This window comes from Pinus tabuliformis, chromosome Q (assembly GCF_031772625.1).
Source record: "Pinus tabuliformis cultivar Carrire ecotype Pingquan chromosome Q, CPIR1, whole genome shotgun sequence".
Classification (NCBI taxonomy): domain Eukaryota; kingdom Viridiplantae; phylum Streptophyta; class Pinopsida; order Pinales; family Pinaceae; genus Pinus; species Pinus tabuliformis.
The window spans coordinates 598,929,038-598,956,288 of record NC_142296.1 but is presented as its reverse complement, the minus strand read 5'-3'; the positions used below and the strand labels follow the sequence as shown (position 1 = coordinate 598,956,288).

Sequence of the window (27,251 nt, the reverse complement as noted above, 5' to 3'; positions counted from 1 at the left end):
AAACAAGGGAAGCTGCATCGCAGCAAGTCCCTGCCAAGTTACTTTTACAAGTTAAAATTATAAGAATATAAAGTTATCATAGCTAAAGTTTTATAATATGAGTGTGCCAGTGCATTAAAGAGTTGCCGCAAGAAAAATACACGAGTGTCTTACCATAGGAACAACTGGAAATAATCCTAGGGTCTCCGATAAAGTATCTTGAAGATAGTGCATATTATTCAATACTGTGTTGGGCAGACTCTGAGAAAACATAGTAATAGATTCTTTAATGGTCACACATTCATTCTCCTTGACCACGTCATGAATTTCTTGAAGAAGCTTTTTTTCAACATCAGGTTGCTTGCAAAGCAAATGAAAAAACCAACAAAGGGTTCCTGCAGTTGTGTCCCGGCCAGCTATCATGAAATTCGTAATAACATCTCGTAGATACTTGTCAGCGTATTTCTCCGGTTGCTCCTCAGCTTTACATGAAATATGCAAAACAACCGCATGGAATTATGGACATACACGCATACATAATTGTATTCATATTACATGTTTAAATTATATACAATAATTATGAAAAAATGGTAGGTTTAGGAACCCTAGTCATACGAAATTAATACAATATATATAAACATAAAGGATTCCAAAACAAGTTTCTTATTGATACTGTGGATTTAAGTGAAAAAATTGTTAAGAAACAAAGTATCGAGATAAGTACAACATACTAGAGGTTGAGCATGCTGAAAACGTATACAATAAGCTGAGAAGAAGCATATGCATTTATGATTACAAAACCTTAATCTCCATATCATTAAATACTTGTGGAAGAAGAGTAATGTTAATGGATGTTAAAAGTTAAAGAAAAATTAAATTATTGTATTGAGAAATTCTGAGTTGGGGGTTTGTAAGCCAAAACTGCTATAATAAAGCAATTATGTTAGAACCTTCACATAATATAATTCTAAAGTAAATTTTGGAACAGAGGGACTCCTTAGCAAACTTACATTAAGAGTGTACAAAAAGCTATAACTGAGTGGCATGTTAGAAGAAAATGAACGATTAGGGGATTTGACAATACTTTCTAGTTTATAATTATCTTCAGAAAAAAGAAGAAGAGTAAACCCCTTCTTCCACAATTTTCATTCGAGTCAACCCCTGTATTGAGATGACTTTTTGCGTTCTGAGACCGAAGTACCAACATGATAAAAACTTAGTACAATGGTTTGACTACTCTTAATATCTAAAATATAGGCTTTACAGTGAGAATATGTACAAACGATATACGCTCAGCAGTAAACAAACATTATACGCTAAAGAACTGACGGATGCATTTTGTACATACTTTATATGTTTCGCTAAATGTACACTGCATTATGTGAAAATACTGTTACATATCCGCAGCAAGAAAATCTTAGGAATAACCCTTCTATCTCAGACGTGATCCTTCAACATCCTGGCTAGTTTGCTGGAGCCTTTGGAGCAAACACACGTCATTTAAAGAAAGCAAACAATATAAATCTCACCAATGGGTCATTAAGCCTAACTCAGAGAGACTAAATGAACAAGAAGACTTTAGAGGTTGATGACGTACTGCCCTGGACCAAAACTATTGGTGTGAACAACAGCAGAGTTTGGAATAAATGACCGCATTGCACCAGTTAAAAATTCTAAATCTGATGGACCCCAGATGTTAACCTGTTAAAACATAGGAACCTACAAATTTTAGAACATGATAAATTTTCACTAGTATAAGGATGTCTTAATACTTTAGTGTTCAATTTGACCTCCTAGAAAAAATCTTCCAACGTAAAAGAGGGCATAAAATTTGCTTACTGTCATTGCATCATCCCCTATGCCAGCCATCGTCAGGAGAAGACCTGCAAAGCACGATCATGGTGTAATTCCATTTGTGATTGCTTGAGAAAATCATAATCTAGGTATAGACACCAATTCAAAAGAAAAAGATCACTCCTGTTGCCTGCATATCAACCCTAGTTCTGCGTACAATAGATAAAAACTGACCAAATATTCCGACAACTAACCTGGAATGCCACCCGCAGTTTCTGAGCAAACCAGGGTAAGAAATATGTGATCTAACTGAGAGCCAACCCTTATAGGTTATCAGTCCATGTGCATAATAATCTTATCAAATCTAAGAGCGTGATATTTTGCTATTGGGTGTCTAACGGCTCAAGTAAACTTGAATATTTTATCTTACAGAGAAGGCAGACACATTAAGAAAACAATGATTTATAAAGCTGTATATAAGTGATCCAAATAACACTAATTCAAAAGCACAGCTTACTCTTGATAGCTTGAATTTGTGTTCAGCAGAGAAGCGTTGCAGCCCCTGATACAAAAAAGAATAGTCCATTCAGAGACATGTTGACCAGATTTTATGTTCAAATACATTGAAAATACCAGCACGATTACCCATACTTTTAACCCAAAAGCCGCATAACCTATGACTGTAAGCGATTCATTGAGTTCAAAAGGAAGCGACTAGCTGGCCTGTTTTGTCTAGGAATCAATAGTTGCAAGTACCAACCAGTAGTCACAGTTTCAAAACCCACAAAGTGCTTCAATTGCCTACGCGACATGGATTCAATCGGTAATTTTAACACTATACCGAAAGCAGATATCCCCACCATCGGGGACTCCAGTCCTGTGTGGAAAGCTCTCTATTTTTTTATGGCCTGGTAAAGCTATGATATTTTAGTTTAACTTGAACTCACCTCTCCAGCATTGAATATGAAGCGCTGTTGATCAAAAAACAGCAGAACAGATGGGAATGTATCTTGCGTATCCATCCCAGTCCCCAGAATCTGTAACAAAGATAACGAGGACAAAACCTCAGAAACCTAAAGCCAATAAAATAAAATTTAAAAGCAGGTTCGTATGATTCAGCAGGCTAGTAATAAAAATCTCTTCCCAATGTATTCAGCAACTAAGCAATTTGCGAGTACTGAGACTGGCGAAGCCACAGTTCAAAAGCTTACCTGAAGAGCTAGGAGATCTGGGAAATGGTTTCGAGGAACTATTACTTGAAGCCCTCCCCCTTTTCGCAACTTCATCAGAAATCGCAGAGGCCTCCCGTTCCTCCCGTTCAGCAACTTCATCAGCAATCGCAGAGACCTCAAGCGCTTACCTTGCCTCCGGAGAAGTTGCTTCCAACCGGCTTTGGGCTTTGACAAGTGCGACGAAGGCTAACAGCTGTTGAACCATGGTGCATCATGGCATGCACCAGCTGCCAATGTAGAACATTGCAAGAGGGAACACCGAGCTTTACTAAACCGCATACCGGGCAGAAGTAATGCTAGCATTAAACCAGACACCGTGACGGTTAGCGCGAAAATGCACCGGGTTTATTCCTCCTTTAAGCTATGGTCCGGCCTCTTCCGCCTCGGGAAGAGGCCAAATAAGATGGCGCACGATGGCCAAAGAATGACTGCAAACAAAACTTAGCATATCCCACTAATAACCGCCGTATAACAGAGAAACGCAGGGGTCAATTAATGCTAAGTGGGGGTCCTATCGATCACTATAGTCCTTGCCGGATGCCAGATGGCAGGGACTAATAAAAAAACTGTCCATGACGTTGTGTTCGTTTATGGTATTCACTTTGAGTAACACAAGTCTTTAATATATTTATATTTTATTTTATAGTGCAGATAATACACCATCTTTATATAAAAATATTCCGTATTTCTTATTATTTATTTCATATTTCATAAATATTATAATATTAAGATTTTTTTAATCATTATAAATTGGCAATGCATTTGGACTATTATTATAACACCAAACATATATAACAATAATTTTTTATTTAACAATAGACAGCATGTTACCTAGGTGGTATCTATTTTTTGAACCTTATTAAAAGGGGCTAAACATGTTTCTTATTAAAAGGGGCTAAACATGTCTCTCGGAAAATGAACTCAAATTATTAAAGAACAAACAATGCTATTGGCAATTCCAACTATTCACATCAAGATTTTTTTTTTTTTTTTAACACTAGGACAATCGGTAACTGGTGAGAGTTATCCTGGGCAGGCCCAGGATCAAATCCAACTGGCTGCCACTATAAACCTAGGCTAGGTGCAGCAACCTGCAAGTTAGCAAGTAAATAGGTATGTGAAGGTAGGTCCCTTGTTCCATAAACAAGGGTGTAAGGCCTCCGAGAGATGAACGACGGGCGCAAGGCGGGCGCGGAGTAAACGAAGAAGGCATGTGTGAGAATGTGCGCGGTTGTGGAGTGCGCTCGCCCACTTATAAGGTGGACAGGCAGCTCGCCTTATGAACGAGCCGACGAAGGTATGCACAGAGCGTTGGGGTAAGCCGACGGAGTTTTGCATGATCGTTGGGCGTTACAACTACGGAAACGAAGGTCGGCCGCGTGGAGGGACGACACACCAAGTGAATGTATAAAAGCTTGAGGCGCAGGTTCATTTGGAACAACAAGGAACGTTCGCTCATACACTCTCGCATAAGGACAAGGGGAAAAGGTGCGTAGTCTTGGAAGGATATGCGCATATCTCATGCGCATAAGAATTAAGGACTTCGCAAGTTTGTCTTATGTGAACGGTTGGCAAGTGCGCCACGGTTTGAGGAGGTTCTGGTGTGCAATTTTATGCAGGATTTGGTAGGAAGGTTGAGTGGCTCGGGTGAGCACTCCTTCTTATGCAAAGGTGCAGAAAATGTTGTAAAAGGCTGTTCTATGCCTTGTTGTAAAATTATTCTAAGTATTGGCTTGGAGTTTGCCAAGCATTACTTGTGTTGTAATATTGAAGGAGCTATTATAATATATTATTGGGCAGACTTTCTGGGAGTTGCCTCTCCCTTTGTACTTGCTTATTGTTGATGTTCTTGGTTTATTGTTCATGGTTAATAATTGAGAATGGTCTTCACTAAAGTATAAAGGATAATGCTTTATTCAGTTGCAAAAACATAAGCTAAGTATGTTCATGTTGAAGTAGGCGTAGTCCACAGGTGTTAGTATTATTAAAAAGAAAGCACTCGGTGGTGCCGCACCTCGCTACAAGCGGTTGGAAGATCACTGCAGGTGTAGGGGCGTGACAGTTGGTATCAGAGCTCGGTCGGAGCTGGTGAGCAGGGTTGCTCGTGACGAAGGTAAAATGGTGAAGCCTGATAGAGCTGGGTTGCTCATGGCGGGTGAAGCCGATGCAGATAAGGTTATGGAGAAATCATGGATGAACAGTCTGGGTTTCATCGACTTGATGGTTCATGGCAAGACCATTAAAGCTCTGGTAGACACAGGTGCTACACATAACTTTATGACGACACGGTTAGCAAAAGAGGCTGGACTGATGATCTCCCCATCAGATATGGAGGTCAAGGCAGTAAACCCTAGAGCTAAGGTGGCAGGTTTGGTACATGATATACCTGTGCAGATGAAAGGCTGGAAGGGTCAGTTGGACTTCACAGTGATAGAGATGAACGACTTCGATGTGATACTTGGACAAGATTTCTTGAAGGGCAACAAGGCTATTGTTGTCCCCTTCTATGATGAAGATGTTGCAGGCATGACTACGATGGAGGATGAACTTGAGGCTGATCAAGTTGAACCAGGATCGTGTAGTTTGTCAAATTGGATTGATGAGGTCACTCACATGGAGGAGCCTCGTGATGATGAAGTAAGTAATGATACTTGTGTTTCATTTGGGCATTTGGGAGATGGACCGTGTGCAGTGAAGGGCAAAGCCAATTTGCCAAGGCAAGAGGACATCTTACCATGGATGACTATGATGGAACCTTGTATGGAGAAGCAAGGATTGACAATTGTTGCAAGGCTTGTTGGGGTTACTTGTGACCTTATGATGAAAGGTGCAAGGACCCGTGACAAGGGTGGAACTTGATGATCGTTGTGGAAGATTGAGTCATGCTTTAGCCACATGGAGAATTGGCTAAGTGCCCGGCATGACTCATGGACAGATTGAGGAGGGCACACATTTGATGATGTTTTGGGTGGACTTGTCATGGCCGAGACCAAGAGTAAGTCTTGATGGACACTTTGGTGGAGGAGCTATGATGAAGGGACTCATGACATGATGATGAGATGGTTGGGTGACCGAGTTCACTAAACCGAAGATCGAAGACTTGGATGAGATGGCCAGATGTTGTGATGTGTCTACTTGGTTGGACTACATGGGCAGCTTAGTCATGGACATCAGGTTGGAGACTTGAAGACATGAAGCATGGCAGACCTATGCAAGGACATTGTGTGGAAGCACTTGTAGAGATGTCAAGGGACATCCAAAGAGGAGTGCTAAGGCAGAAATGTTATGCAAGAGGACTTCATGGACCTGAATGGGGCACATCGAGAGTTGGTAAGATTGAAGACTTGGATGGACTTGTGAGCAGCTATGGAGCATTCCTACTACATGGGAACGGGTTATGGAGCTCATGAGGACATGAGATTGTTGTAACTTTTAGGGACTTCATGTATGATGGACTTAAAGATCTAATACATTGAGGAGCTGAGGTCAGGTGACTTTGATGCGGTATGGGATGCATACTTTCAAAGTGCATGTATGGGCATGGCTTGGAAGGGTGACTTGATGTAGAGGATCGAAATGAGGCACTTTGGAGTGATGGAGTTACAATGATGATGATGATGCTTTGGTGATACACTTGAGCATGGGTTGAGCCGAGACTCAACGACTTTCTATACATGAGAGCTGATTTGATTGAGGATCATGGGCAGCACATGGATAGGTGAGATGAGTGCATACTTGTTTCTATGAAGACTTGAGGGTGGCACATTGCAGATGATGAAGAGAGCTTCATGGACCTGAATGGGGCACATCAAGAGTCGGTTTGAGGAGATGTTCTCTTCACTTGGAGGAGACAAACATATGGGCAACATGTTGCAGATGAGATGGATGGAGTTTCCATGGACCTGAGCATGGATTATGGAGATACATACTTTGGTATGGTGAGCTTGGTGGCAGCAGTCACTAGGCCGGGACATAGTGGAGAAAGAGTCTCTACATATGTTGCAAGGATGTTTGCCTTGTGTAGAAAGGTCGACATCGTGGATGAATGATGATCTTGGTGGAGAGCTACCAGGATGATATGTTGTCGAGGACGACAACGATTTCAGGTGGAGGAGAATGTAAGGCCTCCGAGAGATGAACGACGGGCGCAAGGCGGGCGCGGAGTAAACGACGAAGGCATGTGTGAGAATGCGCGCGGTTGTGGAGTGCGCTCGCCCACTTATAAGGCGGACAGGCAGCTCGCCTTATGAACGAGCCGACGAAGGTATGCACAGAGCGTTGGGGTAAGCCGACGGAGTTTTGCATGATCGTTGGGCGTTACAACTATGGAAACGAAGGTCGGCCGCGTGGAGGGACGACACACCAAGTGAACGTATAAAAGCTTGAGGCGCAGGTTCATTTGGAACAACAACGAACATTCGCTCATACACTCTCGCATAAGGACAAGGGGAAAAGGTGCGTAGTCTTGGAAGGATATGCGCATATCTCATGCGCATAAGAATTAAGGACTTCGCAAGTTTGTCTTATGTGAATGGTTGGCAAGTGCGCCAAGGTTTGAGGAGGTTCTGGTGTGCAATTTTATGCAAGATTTGGTAGGAAGGTTGAGTGGCTCGGGTGAGCACTCCTTCTTATGCAAAGGTGCAGAAAATGTTGTAAAAGGCTGTTCTATGCCTTGTTGTAAAATTATTCTAAGTATTGGCTTGGAGTTTGCCAAGCATTACTTGTGTTGTAATATTGAAGGAGCTATTATAATATATTGTTGGGCAGACTTTCTGGGAGTTGCCCCTCCCTTTGTACTTGCTTATTGTTGATGTTCTCGGTTTATTGTTCATGGTTAATAATTGAGAATGGTCTTCACTAAAGTATAAAGGATAATGCTTTATTCAGTTTCAAAAACATAAGCTAAGTATGTTCATGTTGAAGTAGGCGTAGTCCACGGGTGTTAGTATTGTTAAAAAGAAAGCGCTCGGTGGTGCCGCACCTCGCTACAAGCGGTTGGAAGATCACCGCAGGTGTAGGGGCGTGACAAAGGGGATCTCAAATACCAATTTTGATGTCTGGCCTGGCCATGACCCTAAAATCTGATTATTATTATTGTCACCAACATAGACCCATCATAACTCCAAATCTACCAAATTGGTAGAGGCATTATTATTATTGTTAACAACATAGAATATGATTCTTCTTAGCGAGTGATGTATATGGAATAAGATGTATTTATGTTGCTTCTTAATAGAATTATTCATATCTAATATAAATTGCACATCTCTATATATGAAAACACTCCTATTTTTAATTTTACTAAAACACTTGATAATACATAGAGATACAAACATATTGTAGCGTCATTTTATATTTATTAAGTAATTTTAAATATAAAATTATGAAATATCATAGTTACAAATATGAACCTATGAACCTTTGTTTTATGGTTGACTCAAGAGTATGTTTGAGCCTAGGTTATCCCCATGTGAAATACATATGCATTTTTCTTTAAATAATATGTTTATAACGTTATTAATAGAATCAAAATTAATTATTATTACTTTATAATATTGATTAGTTTTTTATGATTTTATATATAGAGAGAGTTGCGCTTATTTTGGAATAGTATTCCAAAATTTTAATTTAACAATCCATATGTAACAATTGGATAGTAGAGATTAACTTAAACTAAATATCCATGGTATATTTTTAGTTGTCAAAATAAAGAGTTGGGACTTAGCTTAAAAGTAGTTATATCTTGTATTATTTTTAATTTAATTTTAAAAATGTTATAAAAGTAAATTAAAATTATGTGTGTAATGGTTTTTTGGGCATGTGATATTGATAAGTCATGACATTGGCACATAGTATTCTGTAATAAAAATTGTTTTCACGTTCAGAATTTCCATGATAAATTGGGTTGAATCTCCAAACTAGGAATCTTGTTAGATATTTTTTTAAATGTATATATGTTTAACTTATATATTTATCTTTTTTGTATTTAATAATGATAGTAATAATTTAAAATAAAGTTGTAATTCAGTTAACTTTTATCATATTTTTAAAATTTCATGGCATTGTGAGATGTATTTTGAGGTAAGTGTTTTGATGTCGATGGTGAAGTGATGCTTACTTTTGTTTATTAATCATTGCACCTTACAACCCACTACATGAGGGAGATGTTTTCATGTAATGTTACATTAAAAAAAAATTAAAAATATATATATGTTTTGCTTAAACAAAATTAATAACTTTATTTTAAAAATCAATGTCCACCATAAATAAAATATTCAATTTTCACCATTATTTTACATTTATATAGTGAGATAAAGTAATTGGAATTAAAAAACTACTTTTTATTATGAGGCATATATGTAATTCCTTCATTGAGCTTAGATCACATGTCTATAGTATGCTAGAAATGTGTAATGTTAAGTAATGGTGAAAATAAAATAAAAATAACCTTATAAAAATCAAATAGTATAAAAAATAAAAATGACCCATGGTAGTGACCCATTGTTTTAAGAATCAATGGTATTGACGGATGATATTCATGTGGAATATAACATGTTTAAGGGGGGAATTAAACTAGCCTAGATCCATCTTAGTTTGATTTTATATTTAGATACATAATTAGTTGTAGACCATAGCATGGAGAGGGATCAAATATTTTTTCACTCTATGCTAGTTTGCATATGAGGAAATTTGACCCATCTCACTTAGTAGATCCAGAGCAAAGATGGATCTATGCTGGTTTAATTCCCCCCTTTAAATATACTACATTCCACGTGAATACCATGGGTCAATACTATTGATTCTCAATATAGTGGGTCAATACCATGTGACATATTTATTTTTTTTAATATTAATATTAGGGTTAATAATGTTTTTTTTGCATGGTATTAATAATAATTTGGCCGATGGTATTTGGCCCATGGGCTTCACCTAAATAAAACCTCTTTTTTGAGTGTTTGTAATTATAAAGTGACTTATGGAGTAAATATAAAAAAACATTTTATTTATTTACCATACCTCTAGTTTATTTATATTTCTATTAATTTACCATACCTATTTTATAAATATGGCATTTGGCCCATGGTATTAAAATGGTAATAGAAAGATGTTTATGGACTAAATATAAAAAGAGGTTTTATTTATTTACCATACCTCCACTGTAACATACAGCGAGACATCATGAGTTGTTTTTACCAAGTTTAGTTTCATTTATGTTATTTAACTATTAAAACTATTGGGCTTAAAATATCCAAAACAAATACTGTTAATTATTATTTAAAAGACTTTGGACCAGATTATTAAAAGAATCAAAGAAATAGTTGAACAAACTTCTCATAACCGTTACAATTACTCCTTCACCCTTTTTCCTTGAAGGGAAAAGAGGGCAGAACCCTAGGGTGTTGGAAGAGGAGGACTGTGTTGTATTCTTCCTTTACCTGGAAAACATAACCAGTGGGAAATAAAGTTGAGGTAACAAGCTGTGGGGTACGGGACTTGAGGCTGGACAGAATCCTGAGGCCGAAGGTACCCAGTTGTTCCTTATTAGCACGGGACTTGAGGTTGGACAGAGTCCTAATGCCCTAGGTACTTAGCTATTCCTTATTGGCAAAAGTGGAAGGGCTCGGAGGGGGAACCTTACGCCCAAGGTATCCAGTTGTTCCTTATTAGCAGAAGTGGAACGGCTCGGAGGGGGAACCTGGACGTAATTTCTAGTTTTGAGGCTAGCTGGTGAGATCTTCTAATTATTTAATATATACCTAAGGAAATAACATGGTAATCATTAGTAGTAGAATAGTTTGAATTTTTACTGTAAATTGAAATAACATAGTAATAGTGAATGACCTGTTTGTTGTAAGTAGATAGTTTGGAAATGGTTTAGCATAGATAATTATCATTCACTAATTTCTGAGTAGAATAGTAAGGCAAATAGATGATGCATTCTTTCCTAATGGATACTCATACACATCTAGAGAAATGCGTACAACTGTTAGTTAACATAGTAATAGTGAATGACCTGGTTGTTGTAAGTAGATAGTTTGGAAATGGTTTAGCATAGATAATTATCATTCACTAATTTCTGAGTAGAATAGTAAGGCAAATAGATGATGCATGCTTTCCTAATGGATACTCATACACATCTAGAGAACTGTGTACAACTGTTAGTTAGCAATCAATGCTGAACTAATAAGCTAAATAGCATTACAACGAATGTCATTTTAACCTGGAAACACATAAGTATATAAACTGTAAAGTAGATGCCTATCAGTTTTCTGCTAGAAAAAAATAAATAAATTATACGAATTGTAAACATATTCATATAGCAATATATATGTCTAAATATCAGACCTTCCTCATACTTTCCTTAAACTGTAGAAAGAAGTCAACTCGGCAAACCCTTCCCCATGCTTCCAGTTAATTAAGCGATTACTTTACAATTCTTTACATACCTAGGGTTTGAGCCGCGGACGAGTTTGTAAAGAACCCATCCATAGCCATGTACCCCGGTTTCTTAAAACTAAACCATGAATTCTAATCATACTGATCACAAATATGTACATAAAGCACTTTAAACAAAAATGAATGCCATAGCCTGCACAACGAATGAGAAGAAAATCATGCACAGAAAATAACCCTCGGTAATCAACCAAATCCCAAAGCTCAACAACTGATTATATAGCAATGAGGGTTTACGTAAATAAACACCAATAATTCATTAACAAGTCTGATATAATTATATTTTGTCAAATCTAGTCCAGCTGAAAAACATTTTACAAAATTACAATAAGTTTTGTCATATGCTCAACAGAGAATTGAACTATATTAATTCTGGGTGGCTCGTATGAGTAGAAATAAACCCAAAACCTTAATTAATATTACAATTCATAGTCTAGAACTCATCTTGGCCAAAGCCGCAACATCAAACAAATTACAACACTTGAAACCGTCTATCTCAGAGAGTGATTCTCTGAACCAAGGCACAATAAATGAGTTTTCCAACACACCTGGAAGGAGTAGGAAGAAGTGGAGATTAACACTAGAATCATCCTCAACAATGCACAAACTAAATGATGGTTTCAAACCAGACCCTGAGGTAATACCTGCACAATAAGCAACCATGAGCAAAAGACCACCTTTGTAATAACTCGACAGCAACATCAACCATGAAATGTAATTAGGCTTACTTGTATGTGAGTTGGGAAGCCATTGAAGCTGTGACTAGACCTGTATGGAACTGGACCACCTCAGCGAGGAAAGAATTGGAAAATAATTGCAAGAAGACTCAACGACATTATCATAGTGGAACAGATGTTACCTCGGAATGTCGGAGCAATGATCCTTTCTTCAACACCACTAAGGACCAGGTCGAGCTCTCTATTGCTGCCCATAATGTCAATAACCTGTTAAACAACTCTAGAACTGTCATAACCCAACCTTAGTGGAAGAAACAAGGCATAACAACATAATACGAGCAAAATGGGGATGAAGATGGAACTTGGAGTCTCAGAGGTGAATTGGCCGAAGAGTTTCATAAGTTCGCCATGAGAGAGTAGAGCATCAAAGTAAAGACTAACCAAATGAATTATCCATTCCGCTAAAACAGTTGATAAACCCTTCAGCCAAGCTTGAACAATCAAGACCATCAATTGATGCCAATCAGACGACAGACAGATAGCCAGCCCAACCTCGGGATCCTTCCACGGTAAGTTAGGTAAGGGCATTAACACCATCACAGGTGGCAAGGACGAGCACACGTAATCTAGGTAGGAGGACACCTTGGGACTCTGCAACTTTAATGGAAGGCAACCTACCCGAGGATGATGAAGGAGCATGGGAACAATACCGGTAGCGGTGGAATGTACAACATAGGCTGCCAGCATGGTGATCCCTTTTCAACTCTGCAGCTCCAACTCTAACCCAAATCGCAAACGTTAACCCAATTCATTACCACATCAATCATACAAGTCTACGTTATGATGGACCAAGGGGTAGACAAGGCATTACTATTATAATGATTAATGCTTGTTAGATTAACGAAATAATTTTATATATATATACATAGGTAGGATGTTACATCCACTTTATTTATATTTTTATTTATTTAACATACCTATTTTTTGGGTGTTCATAAACCTCTTTATATTTCAAATTTAGATTGTGTTTATATATAATTTATTTTGGGCCGACATTAGATTAAAAATGTTAAAAGTTAAACATTACATATTAAATGTTTACATTTATGTTTACTTTTACATGTTTATGTGAGATCTACCGCTTGGGTTGTAGAGGGCCTCTAGCCGCAATAATGATGGTCTTGAATTCATGTAGCGTCTAAAGGTAAAACTTTTTTATGGATATGCTTGTCTGGATATGATCAAAGGTAGGGAAATATTAGGAAAAATGTACTCATTACATTTTATCTAATATTTTTTCCTACCTCCATCCAATTTTTACTAGGTTATATTTGGTAAAATATAATACTATAATATTACATTTTACCCAATGTTTCCCCTCAACATATCAATTTCTTACTTTTCTTTATATTTGAAGTCTAAAAGTAAACAAACTCAACTATAAAATTAGCAGGAGTGAGGAGGAATATTGAGTAAAATGTTATATTTAGATTGGGGCGTGACGGGAAACATTAGGGAAAATGTAATAATATTCCATTTTAATCAGTATTTCCCCCACCCATGGCCACTTTTTATTGGGTGCAGGTGGTAATAAATATTGACTAACATATAATATTGTAATATTGTATTCTATCCAAGATTTCCCCTTACCCTATTCATTTTTTTATTAAAAAAATATTTATATTGGAGGTTCATAATTAAACTTAACTCTTATGTAAACATTTCGTCCCAATATGGTAGAGATGTAATATTTAACATTTTGATGGGATAAAAATAAAATCAATAAAGTAAAATTATAATTATAATTATAAATAATAATTAAACCAACCTAGATCCATCTTAGCTTTAGATATACCAAGCACTGAGAGGGACCAAATTTCTTGATATTCAAAGATCTCTTAAAGTGAAAGGAGATTTGATCCCTCTCGGAGCTTGGTAGATCCAGGGTTAAGATGGATCTAGGCTAGTTTGATTCCTATAATTGTACTAGTAACTAATAATATAATATAAAAGACAATTGAATATTATTAAAAAATATATGTTAGAAATCTTTCTATAATTAGTATATCCAGGGTTAAGATGGATCTAGGATAGTTTAATTTCTATAATTGTACTAGTAACTAATAATATAATATAAAAGACAATTGAAAAAATATATGTTAGAAAACATTCAATAATTATAACTGTATGTGCACCCATATGAGGTGTAGAGTAGACTGTGGTAGGTTGTTTGGTTAAGGAATTCTATGGTCTAAATGTTATTGGTTCAAAACTTCATGGGAAAAAATCCAACCATGGGCATGGGGTGTAGAGTAGACTATGATAAGTTGTTTGGTTAAGGAACTCTATGGTGTAAATGTTATTGGTTCGAAACTTTATGGGAAAAAATCCAACCATGCTAAGGGCTAGTGTAGCCAAGCCTCATGGGATTTACAGTAATTTTGAAACTTAGATGCACTTAGTTCATAGCTAATCAATCCACAATTTAGACATGTCAATCATTTTAAGATTCACATAACCTAACAAAAAAACAAAATTTCTCTCTCTCTCTCTCTATACATATATAATTTAATTTTTCGAAACTTTAAACTTACAAATGTAATATGTGACATAGACTTTACCTCAAGTGCCACTCTGAAATGTAAGCCTTTAGAATTTCAATATTGATTAGTTTGGCATAATTTCTCATTTATTTTCCTCGTAAATTTTAGTTTTAATGATAATGAATATTATTTTAATTTATTAATTTAGACACGGTGATAAAGATATTTACAACCTTTGTTTATGCTATTATTTTTCTCAATTTAATAACTAATTCCTAACAACTAACTCTCAACCTGATGCATTCTTTCTATTTATTCTTTAGGGTTGAAATACATTCTCATTTGCAATATGGATCACAAAAGTCTTAGATCTAACATTATTATTTTTATAAAACTTAGTATTATGTAAAAAAATTAATATTGATATATGTATTATAATTTATTACAACGATAAATGTATATATGTTGGAATTGTAAAGTTTTTAAATTGAAAGGGGTGGATAGTTTGAATCGCCAGACTATCTTTTATTTTTCACTATCTAATTTTAATCCCATAGGAAAATTGACGATATCAATAATCATTCTACCTAAACTTTATGAAAAAACATGTATAAATTTTGGTGGGCATGAAATTTGATAAATTTTCATTTTAGATTTTTACTTCCACATAAATTTATGCAAAGAGTTGCATAATTTATGATGGGCAACAACTCTTGGTAAATCTGTTTATTTACATGAATATAAGGAATATTGAAAGTAACTCTTATGTTGATGTCTATATATATTTAGTAGTAATTTAGTTTATATGGTTGTGCTAGTTATTACTATTTTTATTCTAGACTTCCTAAATTTTAATTTTGTTATCAAGAATTATTAGGTATATGGTAGAAATTTAACTCTAGAATATTCTTAGTGATAGTAATCAATGAAAGGTTGAAATTTATATATCAAAAGTGATTATGTCATTTCTTCACTTTTAATTAAATGAGGAACTAAAAAAAAACCCATATAAATATGACTTATGGTTTTTTGGGATGTGGTATTAGTATGTCATTGTATTATGTCATGGTAACATAACAAAGTCTGTTTATGGGTTAAGAATTTTTATAGGAAATTGCGGGTCATTCTCCATGCTTAACAATCTTGTTACATGCTTTTCTAAATGTATATATGTTTAACTAATATATTAATTATTTTTCTAATAATAATAATAATAGTTATAATTTAGCTACCTCGATCGGGATGCGAGCCGACAATTGGGACAGGTTGGTTGTAATAATGAACGGTACCCCGACAATTAGTACCGCCACCCCCCACATGGTCAAGGCAAGAGGTGTAGTGACCCTTGGCATGAATGCATGCTGGGGAGGTGGCAGGACAGGAGGTAAGGCAAGGCATATAAGAGGGCGAGTGAAGTTTAGTGTTGGAGGGTCTGTCACACGGAATTTGTCAAGGGTGCGGACACAGCTGACCTTCCTAGAAGTCTAAGACATTCTAATGACAAACAAGACAAAATGGAGTGATCTTTCTCTAAATACACCTTTTACAACATGAAAACTACAAGTGTTTAGGCTTACCTTATTCCAAAACGCTGTTGTTGAAGTCCGTTCTTGACGATCCGGATGAGCTCCTCCTTCAAGTCAATTCCTGCAACCACAAACAATCAAACAATTACCAAGCACTTGCATTTCATATAATAAAACATATATTCAACATGCAGACCAAGGAACACATGAAATAACTCATTAACACAAGCTATTGAGAAAAATAAACCAGTTTGTATTAATAACGAAACAAAGAAACTCTTACAACCTGGCCTTGGTGTTGTGCAAGTTCCTCCCAGGGTCCATCAAGGGTTTTCCTCTACTTTGACAAAGCTCACCCTCTTCCAAGTAGAATCAAGTGAAGACAATCTCTCCTCACAAAGGCTCTAATGGAAGACCTAATTCCTGCAGCATTTACCCAAAGAAAATGTATAGCTCCAACCTCCTCTCCCTTTGGCTCAATGTCTTTATTTATAGTGCTGTAAAGAGGTTATTCAGGTCCACTATCAATGGGATCATCCCCCTCTTTGGGTGGGATAGCTCCCTTATTGATGGGATAAGTTCCCCCTTAATAGAGATACATGAACCAACTGGAGGCGCATCCATTTCATCAAACCGACCTCTAGAATGTTCTAGAAGTAACCACAAGTAACTTTTTCAAGATAAAACTCGCACATTTTGCCTTTTACAGAGGGACGCACCTGTCCCTTAACATACAGAGCGTCCATGGACGCATATTTTGTGAACATGGTCAGCGTCCCCGCAGGTAAGGCTAGAGAGAACCTGCGACCCCAGAGATAAACATAGTTTTTACAAGACTTTCTCTCTTCTTTGAGTTTGAGATGGATAACAGAGGCATGAGACTTGCCTAAGAGGGTAGTATGACTGTTGATTTGAGCCATACTAACTGTAAGTAGTCAAGGTGACATTTTTTAGTGTAACAGATTGCCCCCTAAAGTGCGAAGCCTGGAATAGAGTAGGGTTTTGTAATTCTAGGAAGGGTGAAGCGCTTTATCATTTCAAGGATTGTCTTGTGGATGGCCTGGTTGGAACCTGCAATTTTCAACACAAAATACATGGATAAGATTATATCATCACTGAGGTAGGCATTCCCATACTCAGATTCAAAACTTTAACTAATGGACTAACTATTCTGATACAGGAATGATCTTGCAGTACATCATTTTTATAGACTTTTGTAGACACAGTATGGACGCAGCCATCTGTTTATGATTAGTCTACATAGATAATGAATACAAAACTCCTCGCAGCCTGGATGGTAGAAACTAGATCTAGGGTCTTCACTTCTACTTCTCGAATTGGTACGATTCTAGCCATGTGATTAAATGATTCGATGTCGAACATGTTAGAAACCACTTGATTACCAGTCGCTGATGCAAACTGTTAACAAGCGTGAGAGAAACCACCAGTAATGTCAATGGTCCTCAAAGTACCAAGCACAACCCGTGAAATGTGAATAGATGTTTTGATGTCGAACACTTCACGGAATCCTTTGATCGAAAGTCAATGATGTAAACTGACGTCAAAGGCGAGAAACCTGCCATTGATGCATGCAGACTTCAAGGTACTGTCGATTCCTAAGTCATCTTTCTAGATAATGTGTCGATGTCGATAGAAAGCGACCCGTTGCAGGCAAGCCCACAACACGAAATCATTGTTCAAGTTGAAGAAATGTTGCTGTAAGGACTGACTCAGGGATGGTCAAATGGATGACAAGTATTTTGCAGATGAAAGTTTTTCTTGCAGACCTCTTGAACACATAACGACACAACAGATAGCTTGGTGACGAATAACTCAAAGTTAATCCCGGAACCCGGTTAAAGACTTTCAAAGTGGTTTGGTCAACTGTGAGGTAAAAGATTTCCCAACCCAGGTGAATGAAAAGTGTCGTGTTCAAGAGTGGTAATAAAGTTTCTTTTGAGACAAAAGGTAACAAATAGGCTCATTCTTCTCTCTTTTCCCCCACCATTTCTGGCAAGTACCTCTTTATTTTTAACAAGCTTGAGGAGGATAACATATGCTTGATTATAAGCTCATCCTTCGGACGAGTCCAACCTAGTTTAAATTCGAACCCCAGGAAGGAGTGGTTCGTTCCTGTTTGTAATTGAACAGGTCCTTTACTGTAAAAGTTTTAACGAGCCCAGTATAGGAGAAACTCGGCGTTTTTCAATTTTAGAGAGTCTGAAAAAACTAAAGGAGACTCCACGTTGAACTTTTTCGTACATTTGTGTCCCTCAAGCCCGAAAAAGTATAAAATAATACCTGGGGGAACCGCTTGATCTTGCGACCAAGGAGTACTTTCATAATAGTGTCGTTGACCTGAAAAGTAAAAAGCGATCAAGGACACGTCGTTTTATTTCCAGTATCGAGTTTGAAACGACAAAAACCCGGCAATCTTTTCCTGATTTTACGGTCAGAAAAGAGCTAAAAGGGGACCGTCTTTTAATTCCATTTTAACGAGTGTAAAAGAAACGCTCGTCAATCTTTTCATATTTTAGGAGTCAGAAAAGGGCTTAAAAGATGACTCTGAGGTTTCACTTTTTCATAAGTTTTAATGAGTTTGAAAAAATGATAAAAATGTACTCATGTGGCCGACTTTCAATTTAATTTACGAGCAGGAAAAGACGGAAAGAACTCGGCATTTTCATTTGTTTTACGAGAATGAAAGATAGCAAAATAATCTCGAGATTTTCATGAGTTTAACGAGTCTTGAAAATAACTGAAATTGACTCAACATAGGTTTCATTTTTACAAAAGCTTGAAACAGAGAAAAACTATGCTTCGAAGTAGTTTCATTTTTACACAAGCTTGAAACAGAGATAAAACTGTGCTTGATGCCCCCTAAGCATGATTGCTAGAGCGCATGCCCCCCAGCTTCATTTCATTCAACCAAGTACAAGCTGGATGGAATGAAGGTTCATGAACGAGATCATTTGAAAGACTCGACCTAAAACTATAAGAAAATTATGTAAAAAACTGAAATAACTAACCTAAAAACTTAACATTTATGAGATCTAGCCAATCTCTCGACTCAAGTAGAGGAGGATTTGTTTCATTTTTTAACGAGCTTGACACAGGAAAAGAACTATGCTCGAATTCGGTTTCATGTTTACGCAAGCTTGAAACGAAAAACTATGCTTGTTACAGTTCACATGCCCCCAGCATAATGACGCAAAACGAGGTACATGCCCCCCAAGCTTCATTGCATTCAATGAGGTGGATGGAATGAAGCTTTACTTTCAAGATCTTGGAAAGACTCGTGGGAGTTGTTTCATTTTTTAGTGAGCTTGACACAAGACAAGGAACTATGCTCATAACTACTTTCTACAATCTACTTAACAAAAACTCTACTTTAAAAAACCTTGATTCATTTTTTAACGAGCTTGACACAAGACAAGGAACTATGCTCTAAAAACCTTGATTCATTTTTTAATGAGCTTGACACAAGACAAGGAACTATGCTCAAAGAACCTTGATTCATTTTTTAATGAGCTTGACACAAGACAAGGAACTATGCTCATGACTAATCTACCTACTTAACCTACCCTTGTTTCATTTTTTAACGAGCTTGACACAAGACAAGGAACTATGCTCAAAAAGTTCGCATGCCCCCAGCATAATGATGCAAAGCGAGGTACATGCCCCCCAGGCTTCATTGCATTCAACCGGCTGGATGAAATGAAGGTTTACTTTCAATATTTAACTTGAAAAGGGAGTTGTTTCATTTTTATGGAGGTTGACACAAGAAAAGAACTATCCTCATACCTGATTCATTTTTTAATGAGGTTGACTCAGTAACAGGAACTGTCCTCAAAATCCTACTTTCTACAATCTACCTACATATCCTAAAATCTACCTGATTCATTTTTTAATGAGGTTGACTCAGTAAAATAACTATCCTCATACACTGATTCATTTTTTAACGAGGTTGACACAGTAAAAGGAACTTTCCTCGTGACATTGATCATGGCTTCCAACTGGAGGAAAGACATGTCAATGGACACACCTTGATCATGGCTTCCAAGAGGTCTTCATCCGAAGGAAGAATACTTCTTGGGAAGGAACACATGTCAAGGGACTCAAAAGGGATAAGAACATCGTGTTCAAGTAATCCCATAGAGTTTTCCATGTCAATTACCGGAGCTAAATCAAAGGAAGATGAGCAAACAGTGAGAGGCTCACTTACGTCGGTAACTGAAAACATGGGACCAGTTGCCACATAATTAACCCGTGGCAGGGTAGATACCACTTCAGACTCAGGAACATTTAGGGCTGTCATATTATTGGTAGTTGAGACAAGACTAGGGAACGAAAGCTGGTCTACAGTCACAATACTGCCATTGTGAGGGAAAGACATCACGCGAAAGAGTGTCGATACGACAGCTTTCATTGCATAAACATAGTCTCGCCCAAGGAGTAAATTGAAATCCAAGGGACCTCGAACCACCATAAGATCAATACAGACAGTTTTACCTTCCAAGGTAATAGAAAACTTAGGAAGGATTCCTAAAGGTTCACTAATTGTTCTGTTAAAAGCTTTCAGATTCTGCGTAATAGGCGCAAGCTGAGGGGAACCCAAAGCTTTCCAAACAACTGAGGATAAAATACTAACAGAAGCACCTTCATCTACCTGAGTACGATGTATGTCCCTACCACCAGCCTTGACAATGATTTGGAAAGGGATGGAGGAAGGAAGACGAGGTTCTGTTAGTCTATTCCAATCAAAGGAAAAGACCTCAGTACTTGGAGGGGGTTCTGTAGAAACAGGTGAAATGCCCCCGGCATAGAAGAATCTGATGTAACAAGAAGAACCTGAGCGGTATGAAATTGACTCTCGAAAGGGAGAGTGTGATCGACCGAATGTGAAATTGAATCGACCACTTGATCAACTAACGGATCATCAACCTGAGTGACATGAGTTTCACTCTCCAATGGGAGAGTGTGATCGACTGTACTTGAATTTAAATCAATCACTCCGCCAGTTAACGGTAGGTTGGGAGAAAGTTTACGGTAACCAGTTGGAAATTCTTGCTGTGGAACAGTAAGTTTTTCCAACAATGTTGAGGCTTCATCCATGTGAGGGCAAATGTGAGTTTGATGACTCCCTTTGCATAACTTACAAGGAAACCTAACTTTACCCTTTTTCCCAGAAACCTGACTATCACTGGTTGATGGATCAACGGAAAGTTGATGGGATTTTTCTGACCATACTTCCAAGACCTTTGGAATACCAGGACAGTTGACAAGGAAGTGGTCACCCTTACAAAGCCTGCAAGGGTATTTGGGTTTACGATGCATGTCGGAATTTTCCTCAACACAACTAACACTTACAGCCATGGTTGGTTGGTTGACTTCTTTCTTATCTTGCTTCTTCTTCTTCTTCTTCTTCTTCCCTTTCTTCTTCTTCTTAGCCTCCTGGTTACTAGCATCAAGGCTTTTACCAGGCGAAGAGGAAGAAATGGAGGAAGAAAAATTAGGCGAAGAAGGTAAAGGGTCAACGGAAGGTTGGTGATGTTGAGATGGTGAACTCTGTTGAGGTGAAGCATCCGGTTGAGATGGAACAATTGGAGTATTTTGGGCCAACGAAGTTGAAAATAACCATATCGGTAAACCTATTGTAAATCCAGGTAATGACAAAGTAGCCATATAAGGAGGACCAACATTTCCAAAGTAAGGAAAAGTACTAGGATTCTCATTAGGAGGGGTTCCTAGGTTGATAAATTCCGGAACATTTGCCATTATATTCAACTTCAGTGAATTTTATTAACAATTTAAAACTAAAATTAACAATTCACAATTCACACCTATGGTCTCTAAAAGTAAAAACAAACAAATTAACACGCGCTATCAAATCTAGGAGTCAAACCATACATAAACAGTAAGCTCTCCGGACCGAAAACACTAGTTGGTGATGAAGCCCAACCTCGTAGAATTCAGTACAGAAATGGCGGGTGGAACAGTTACCCCGGCAACCTGCTTAATGAATAGACCGGCACAAGTTCCTCCACTTTAACCGTCTCGAAGTGAAGTGAACCCCCCGGAAAATCCAAGTGAGTATAACCGACGTCTGCTCCAGGTACAGTGGGACCTTCCCTCCACCGTCACCTCGGTAGAACCCTAAAGATTATGGTCGCTAAGGTCACCAACAGTAACAAATACACCTGGGGGAACAGTCTAAACTCCGACAGCACGCAAGGGCAGAGTAGCAAGCTCAATCCCCTTACCGGTTCCTTGACAATAATCCAAGGTTTACCGATAAGTGACCCCTGGCTCCTCGACAATGGTTAATCCAAGGTTTACCATTTGTAATACGTACTGTCTGGCGTCGTTCCCAACGAGGGGGGAATGATCCCCTCACTGGTTCGGACACGAGCTCGTGCTTCTCCTTTAAGAGGAGCTTTCCCAGAGTGCAATTGAAACAATTGGATTTATTCTACTCAAGATAAACTATCTGTTTGGTTTTGTAGTCTTGGAGAGTTAAGTACTTACCTACTCCAAGACCCTAGCCTAAGCTATGTTGGTGTTTCAGAGCCCTAGAAATGTAAAAATTACTAGATGAATTTTAATTAAGCGCTGTGTTATTAAGGCTGTTATTACTCAAATGGGTAAATGGAGATGAAACCAATGGTGTTATGACCCGACTCAACTGAATGCAATCGAATATGATAATGCAATCCTTTCAATTCGATGAATCCTAACTAGAGTAAGGAGAGAGTTTCCATTCACTTCCAACAATGCAAAAAATTGATTACTAAGAGAAAATATAACAAATTCTCTAATGCACTAATTTCATCAAGAAAAACTAATGCAAATCAATTCCAAACCATTTTTTATTTTTATTTTTGTGTAAATTCAAATCAAAGAAAGCTGATCTAAATCTACAATTGATTTTTCAGAATGTAAACTATGCAATGGTAATCTATGCACAATTCACTTGAAAAGTATGCAAATGTAATCTATGCACATTTTCCATTCATATTCCAAAAATGAGAATTCTAATTATGCAAATGTGATCTATGCAAGAGAATTCTCAAACACAAGATGATTCTAATGTAATCTAAGAACCAATCAAGTGCAAGTCGAGAAAATTGGGTGAGAGTTCCAAAGATCAAAACATAAAAACACTCAAAGGCGATTAACACTCATACACAATTTAGCCCCCCCCGGCGAATGAGGGGGAAATTTTTTTGCAAAAACAAAAGCAAAAAGATGCAAAATTGTGAAAAGACTGAGAGAAACCTCCAAGTGATGACCAAAGGAAATCAAATTAAGAATTTCTCAAAAAAGAGACTCAAAACACCCAATTGATGAAAGCTAAAAGCAGGAATGCTAATGAAACAAGTTCAGGTGAAAATTTTTGACAGGGTACTAAAGGATCTGGGCAGAAAAAACTAAGAAAAACCAAAATCTAAAAGCAATTAAAGCAAAAATGGAGTTTTCTTAAATTTTTACAGGAAGACGCAGGCAACCCGTTAGAACAGGCGCGGGCCCGCTCTGTGCAAACGGCAACAGCGCGTCCAAAGACGCACTATGCAGTACTCAGAGGGTGCGTCCTTCTGGAAAAGTTAAGAAAAACCAAATCTAACTAAATCTAAAGCTAAGCCACCCAAATAATAATTCTCACAGTCAAAAACCAGAAAATAAAAATGATTTTCTCAGAGCAAAGTTCACACAAAGGAAAAGACTTTCACATTAATGGATTCCCCAGCGGAGTCGCCAATTTGTCACACGGAATTTGTCAAGGGTGCAGACACAGCTGACCTTCCTAGAAGTCTAAGACATTCTAATGACAAACAAGACAAAATGGAGTGATCTTTCTCTAAATACACCTTTTACAACATGAAAACTACAAGTGTTTAGGCTTACCTTATTCCAAAACGCTGTTGTTGAAGTCCGTTCTTGACGATCCGGATGAGCTCCTCCTTCAAGTCAATTCCTGCAACCACAAACAATCAAACAATTACCAAGCACTTGCATTTCATATAATAAAACATATATTCAACATGCAGACCAAGGAACACATGAAATAACTCATTAACACAAGCTATTGAGAAAAATAAACCAGTTTGTATTAATAACGAAACAAAGAAACTCTTACAACCTGGCCTTGGTGTTGTGCAAGTTCCTCCCAGGGTCCATCAAGGGTTTTCCTCTACTTTGACAAAGCTCACCCTCTTCCAAGTAGAATCAAGTGAAGACAATCTCTCCTCACAAAGGCTCTAATGGAAGACCTAATTCCTGCAACATTTACCCAAAGAAAATGTATAGCTCCAACCTCCTCTCCCTCTGGCTCAATGTCTTTATTTATAGTGCTGTAAAGAGGTTATTCAGGTCCACTATCAATGGGATCATCCCCCTCTTTGGGTGGGATAGCTCCCTTATTGATGGGATAAGTTCCCCCTTAATAGAGATACATGAACCAACTGGAGGCGCATCCATTTCATCAAACCGACCTCTAGAATGTTCTAGAAGTAACCACAAGTAACTTTTTCAAGATAAAACTCGCGCATTTTGCCTTTTACAGAGGGACGCACCTGTCCCTTAACATACAGAGCGTCCATGGACGCAGATTTTGTGAACATGGTCAGCGTCCCCGCAGGTAAGGCTAGAGAGAACCTGCGACCCCAAAGATAAACATAGTTTTTACAAGACTTTCTCTCTTCTTTGAGTTTGAGATGGATAACAGAGGCATGAGACTTGCCTAAGAGGGTAGTATGACTGTTGATTTGAGCCATACTAACTGTAAGTAGTCAAGGTGACATTTTTTAGTGTAACAGGGTCAGCTTGTGGAGAAAGGTGGTATCACAGTGGTGCGAAAGGATGTCAGAAATAGAGATGCCAAGCTCGACAACAAACACCTATTGATCTCGGTTATGTAATTCAGCTCTGCTCCCCCACTGTAATTATGTTATGGTAGGGGTTTTGCTAGGAGGAGAGGAGGGTAAATAGAAAGAGGGCCTGGGGGATAGGAAACTGTTGGTGGCTATGGGGAAGACAATTGCCTGGTTTTGTATCCATACCCTCTGCCATACAGGTAATGCCTATGGCCGCCGGGGGGGACAATTGCATGCTGTTGGGTTTCAATGCATCGTGCTCCTTAAACAATGCTTGGGGGGGAGGTTAACTATGGAAAGAGAGTGTATGAGGAGCAAAAGATGATAGAAGGGGGCATGGGAAAATAAATGGTAGGAGGCTTGGGGCACAGCCATTCCCACTGCATGCAAAGCAAGTGCTGGGTTAATCAAAATTCCTATTGGACCGATGGCAAGGCCAGAGAATCCGAGTGGAAACCCAATTGGGTGGAACTAAGGGGCAGTGCCATTAATCCTTGGGTAGAGGGGGAAAGGAACCTAAACTACTCCGAGAAAACTGTAAGAAGAAAGAGGGGTCTGCAAGAATGGCTTAGGCAAGGGTTGGCTGACCTGCATGCGAATGCTAGTACTGGGGATTGGAAAAAGGGTGCGATAGGGGGTTTGGTCTATGGACCTCCCCATTGCAGGTTGTGGTCTTAGGACCACCCCATCTCGAAAACCATGAGAGCCGATGGAGAGGAGAATCAGGGGATGATGCCTAACAATGGAAAAAAAAATCAAAACAGATCCACCATGGGTGGAACATAACTGCAATGGTGTGTGTCAATCTAACTAATGGTTATTGTTACCAGTGCTTTGGAAAGAAGGTCGTGGCTCATGCTGCGAGGAGACATGGTCGTGGCTCATGCTGCGAGGAGACATGGTCGTGGCAGGAGAGGTTTAGCACTTAGGAAAGACAAGGAGCTAAGCACTTCGAAACTGCACAGGGGCAGGAAGTCGATAAAAGACCTTATCACTGAAGCAACGGAGGCTTACCGTGAGGGGACGGATGCATGAATCTGGAAATTGTTACAAGAGTGGGAGGAGGAAGTAAAACAAGGCAATGAGACAAAGGAAGAAATGGACAATTGGAGGACCTTAGTCCTGGATCCAGGCAATACCCGAGGATGAATCACACAGTTTAAGAAAACTCTATACCTTTACTGGTTATTGAAGATATTATTAGGCAATGCAATGAGACATATTTCCGTGGGAATGGCAATGACACTCCAGGGAATGCCGAGCTATAAGCGGGATTTGCAGAAAATCCTCTTACAGCTGCATAAACAAGATATCGATTTGGATATAATTGACCACCATATCCCTTGCATATTGAAGCAAAATCACATGCCAGGGGCATCTGCCAAGAATCCGACACCTATTGAATCTTCCTTAGAGGAACAAAAGGAATAGACTCTTACCCATGAATATTTTTGTTTTATGCGGATAGCTTTTAATTTATGTGTTGCAAATATCAATTTGGATAGGTACGTCGTGTATGGACACAAAATAGAGACATATCTAGCTTGGCTAGAGAGATTAAGACTTTATTGTTTTTGGATGGCCTACAATGCAGACAGGTGGCTAACAGACTTGACTTCCCTTCGGGGCAAGTTGAGGGCACATGTTCAATCTATGTGGTGTAAACTTACTTATGTTAATTAGAAAATGGAATGGTCCTCCCAAGCTTAACAAAAAAACAAGTTATAATTTAGCTAATTTGTATGATTTTTTAAATATTAAAAACGTGAGATGTATAATTAGTAAAATAGTTTGTTTCTTATCATCATTTGCCAACCATTTAATTTATATGGATGTATTAGTTTACCTTATGGTTCACAAAAATATCTCCCTCGTGCTAGGAATACTTAACATTATTATTAGGATTAGTTGATATAATTGTCGTTGGAAACAATATTAATTTTGAGAGGAGGGGGGTAGCTGAGGAGGCGGTTGAATCAATATTAATTCTAATTTAATTAGTTAGTTCCAATTTATAATTTCATTTACTAGGGAACCATTCATGTGAGCATTCCATAGCATATTATGTATACAACAACATGAATCAACAAGTGAACATCACAACAAGACCATGACAAACATACACATATCAAGATAGAGATTTAATGTGGAAACCTAAAAATGGATAAAACCA

The 27,251-nt window shown here is 38.0% G+C and overlaps 1 protein-coding gene across 3 annotated transcripts; it reads right to left on the bottom strand.

Annotated features, from left to right (window-relative positions):
- Window positions 1-251: 251 nt before the first annotated feature.
- Window positions 252-3,274, bottom strand: LOC149220878 (tRNAse Z TRZ4, mitochondrial-like). Of its 3 annotated transcripts, XM_089384932.1 has the most exons (7): window positions 2,985-3,260; window positions 2,721-2,810; window positions 2,291-2,335; window positions 2,028-2,082; window positions 1,819-1,862; window positions 1,577-1,680; window positions 252-461 (listed from the first exon to the last, which is right to left on the bottom strand). In XM_089384932.1, the coding sequence occupies exons 1-7, from the start codon at window positions 3,102-3,104 to the stop codon at window positions 458-460; spliced, it is 462 nt and encodes a 153-aa protein (XP_089241058.1). In that variant the 5' UTR covers window positions 3,105-3,260; the 3' UTR covers window positions 252-457. The 3 variants fall into 3 exon arrangements, with proteins under 3 accessions (XP_089241058.1, XP_089241059.1, XP_089241057.1); XM_089384933.1 differs by lacking the exon at window positions 1,577-1,680 and having other exon boundaries at window positions 2,985-3,274; XM_089384931.1 differs by lacking the exon at window positions 252-461 and having other exon boundaries at window positions 1,357-1,680; window positions 2,985-3,248.
- Between the last annotated feature and the right edge of the window lie 23,977 nt (window positions 3,275-27,251).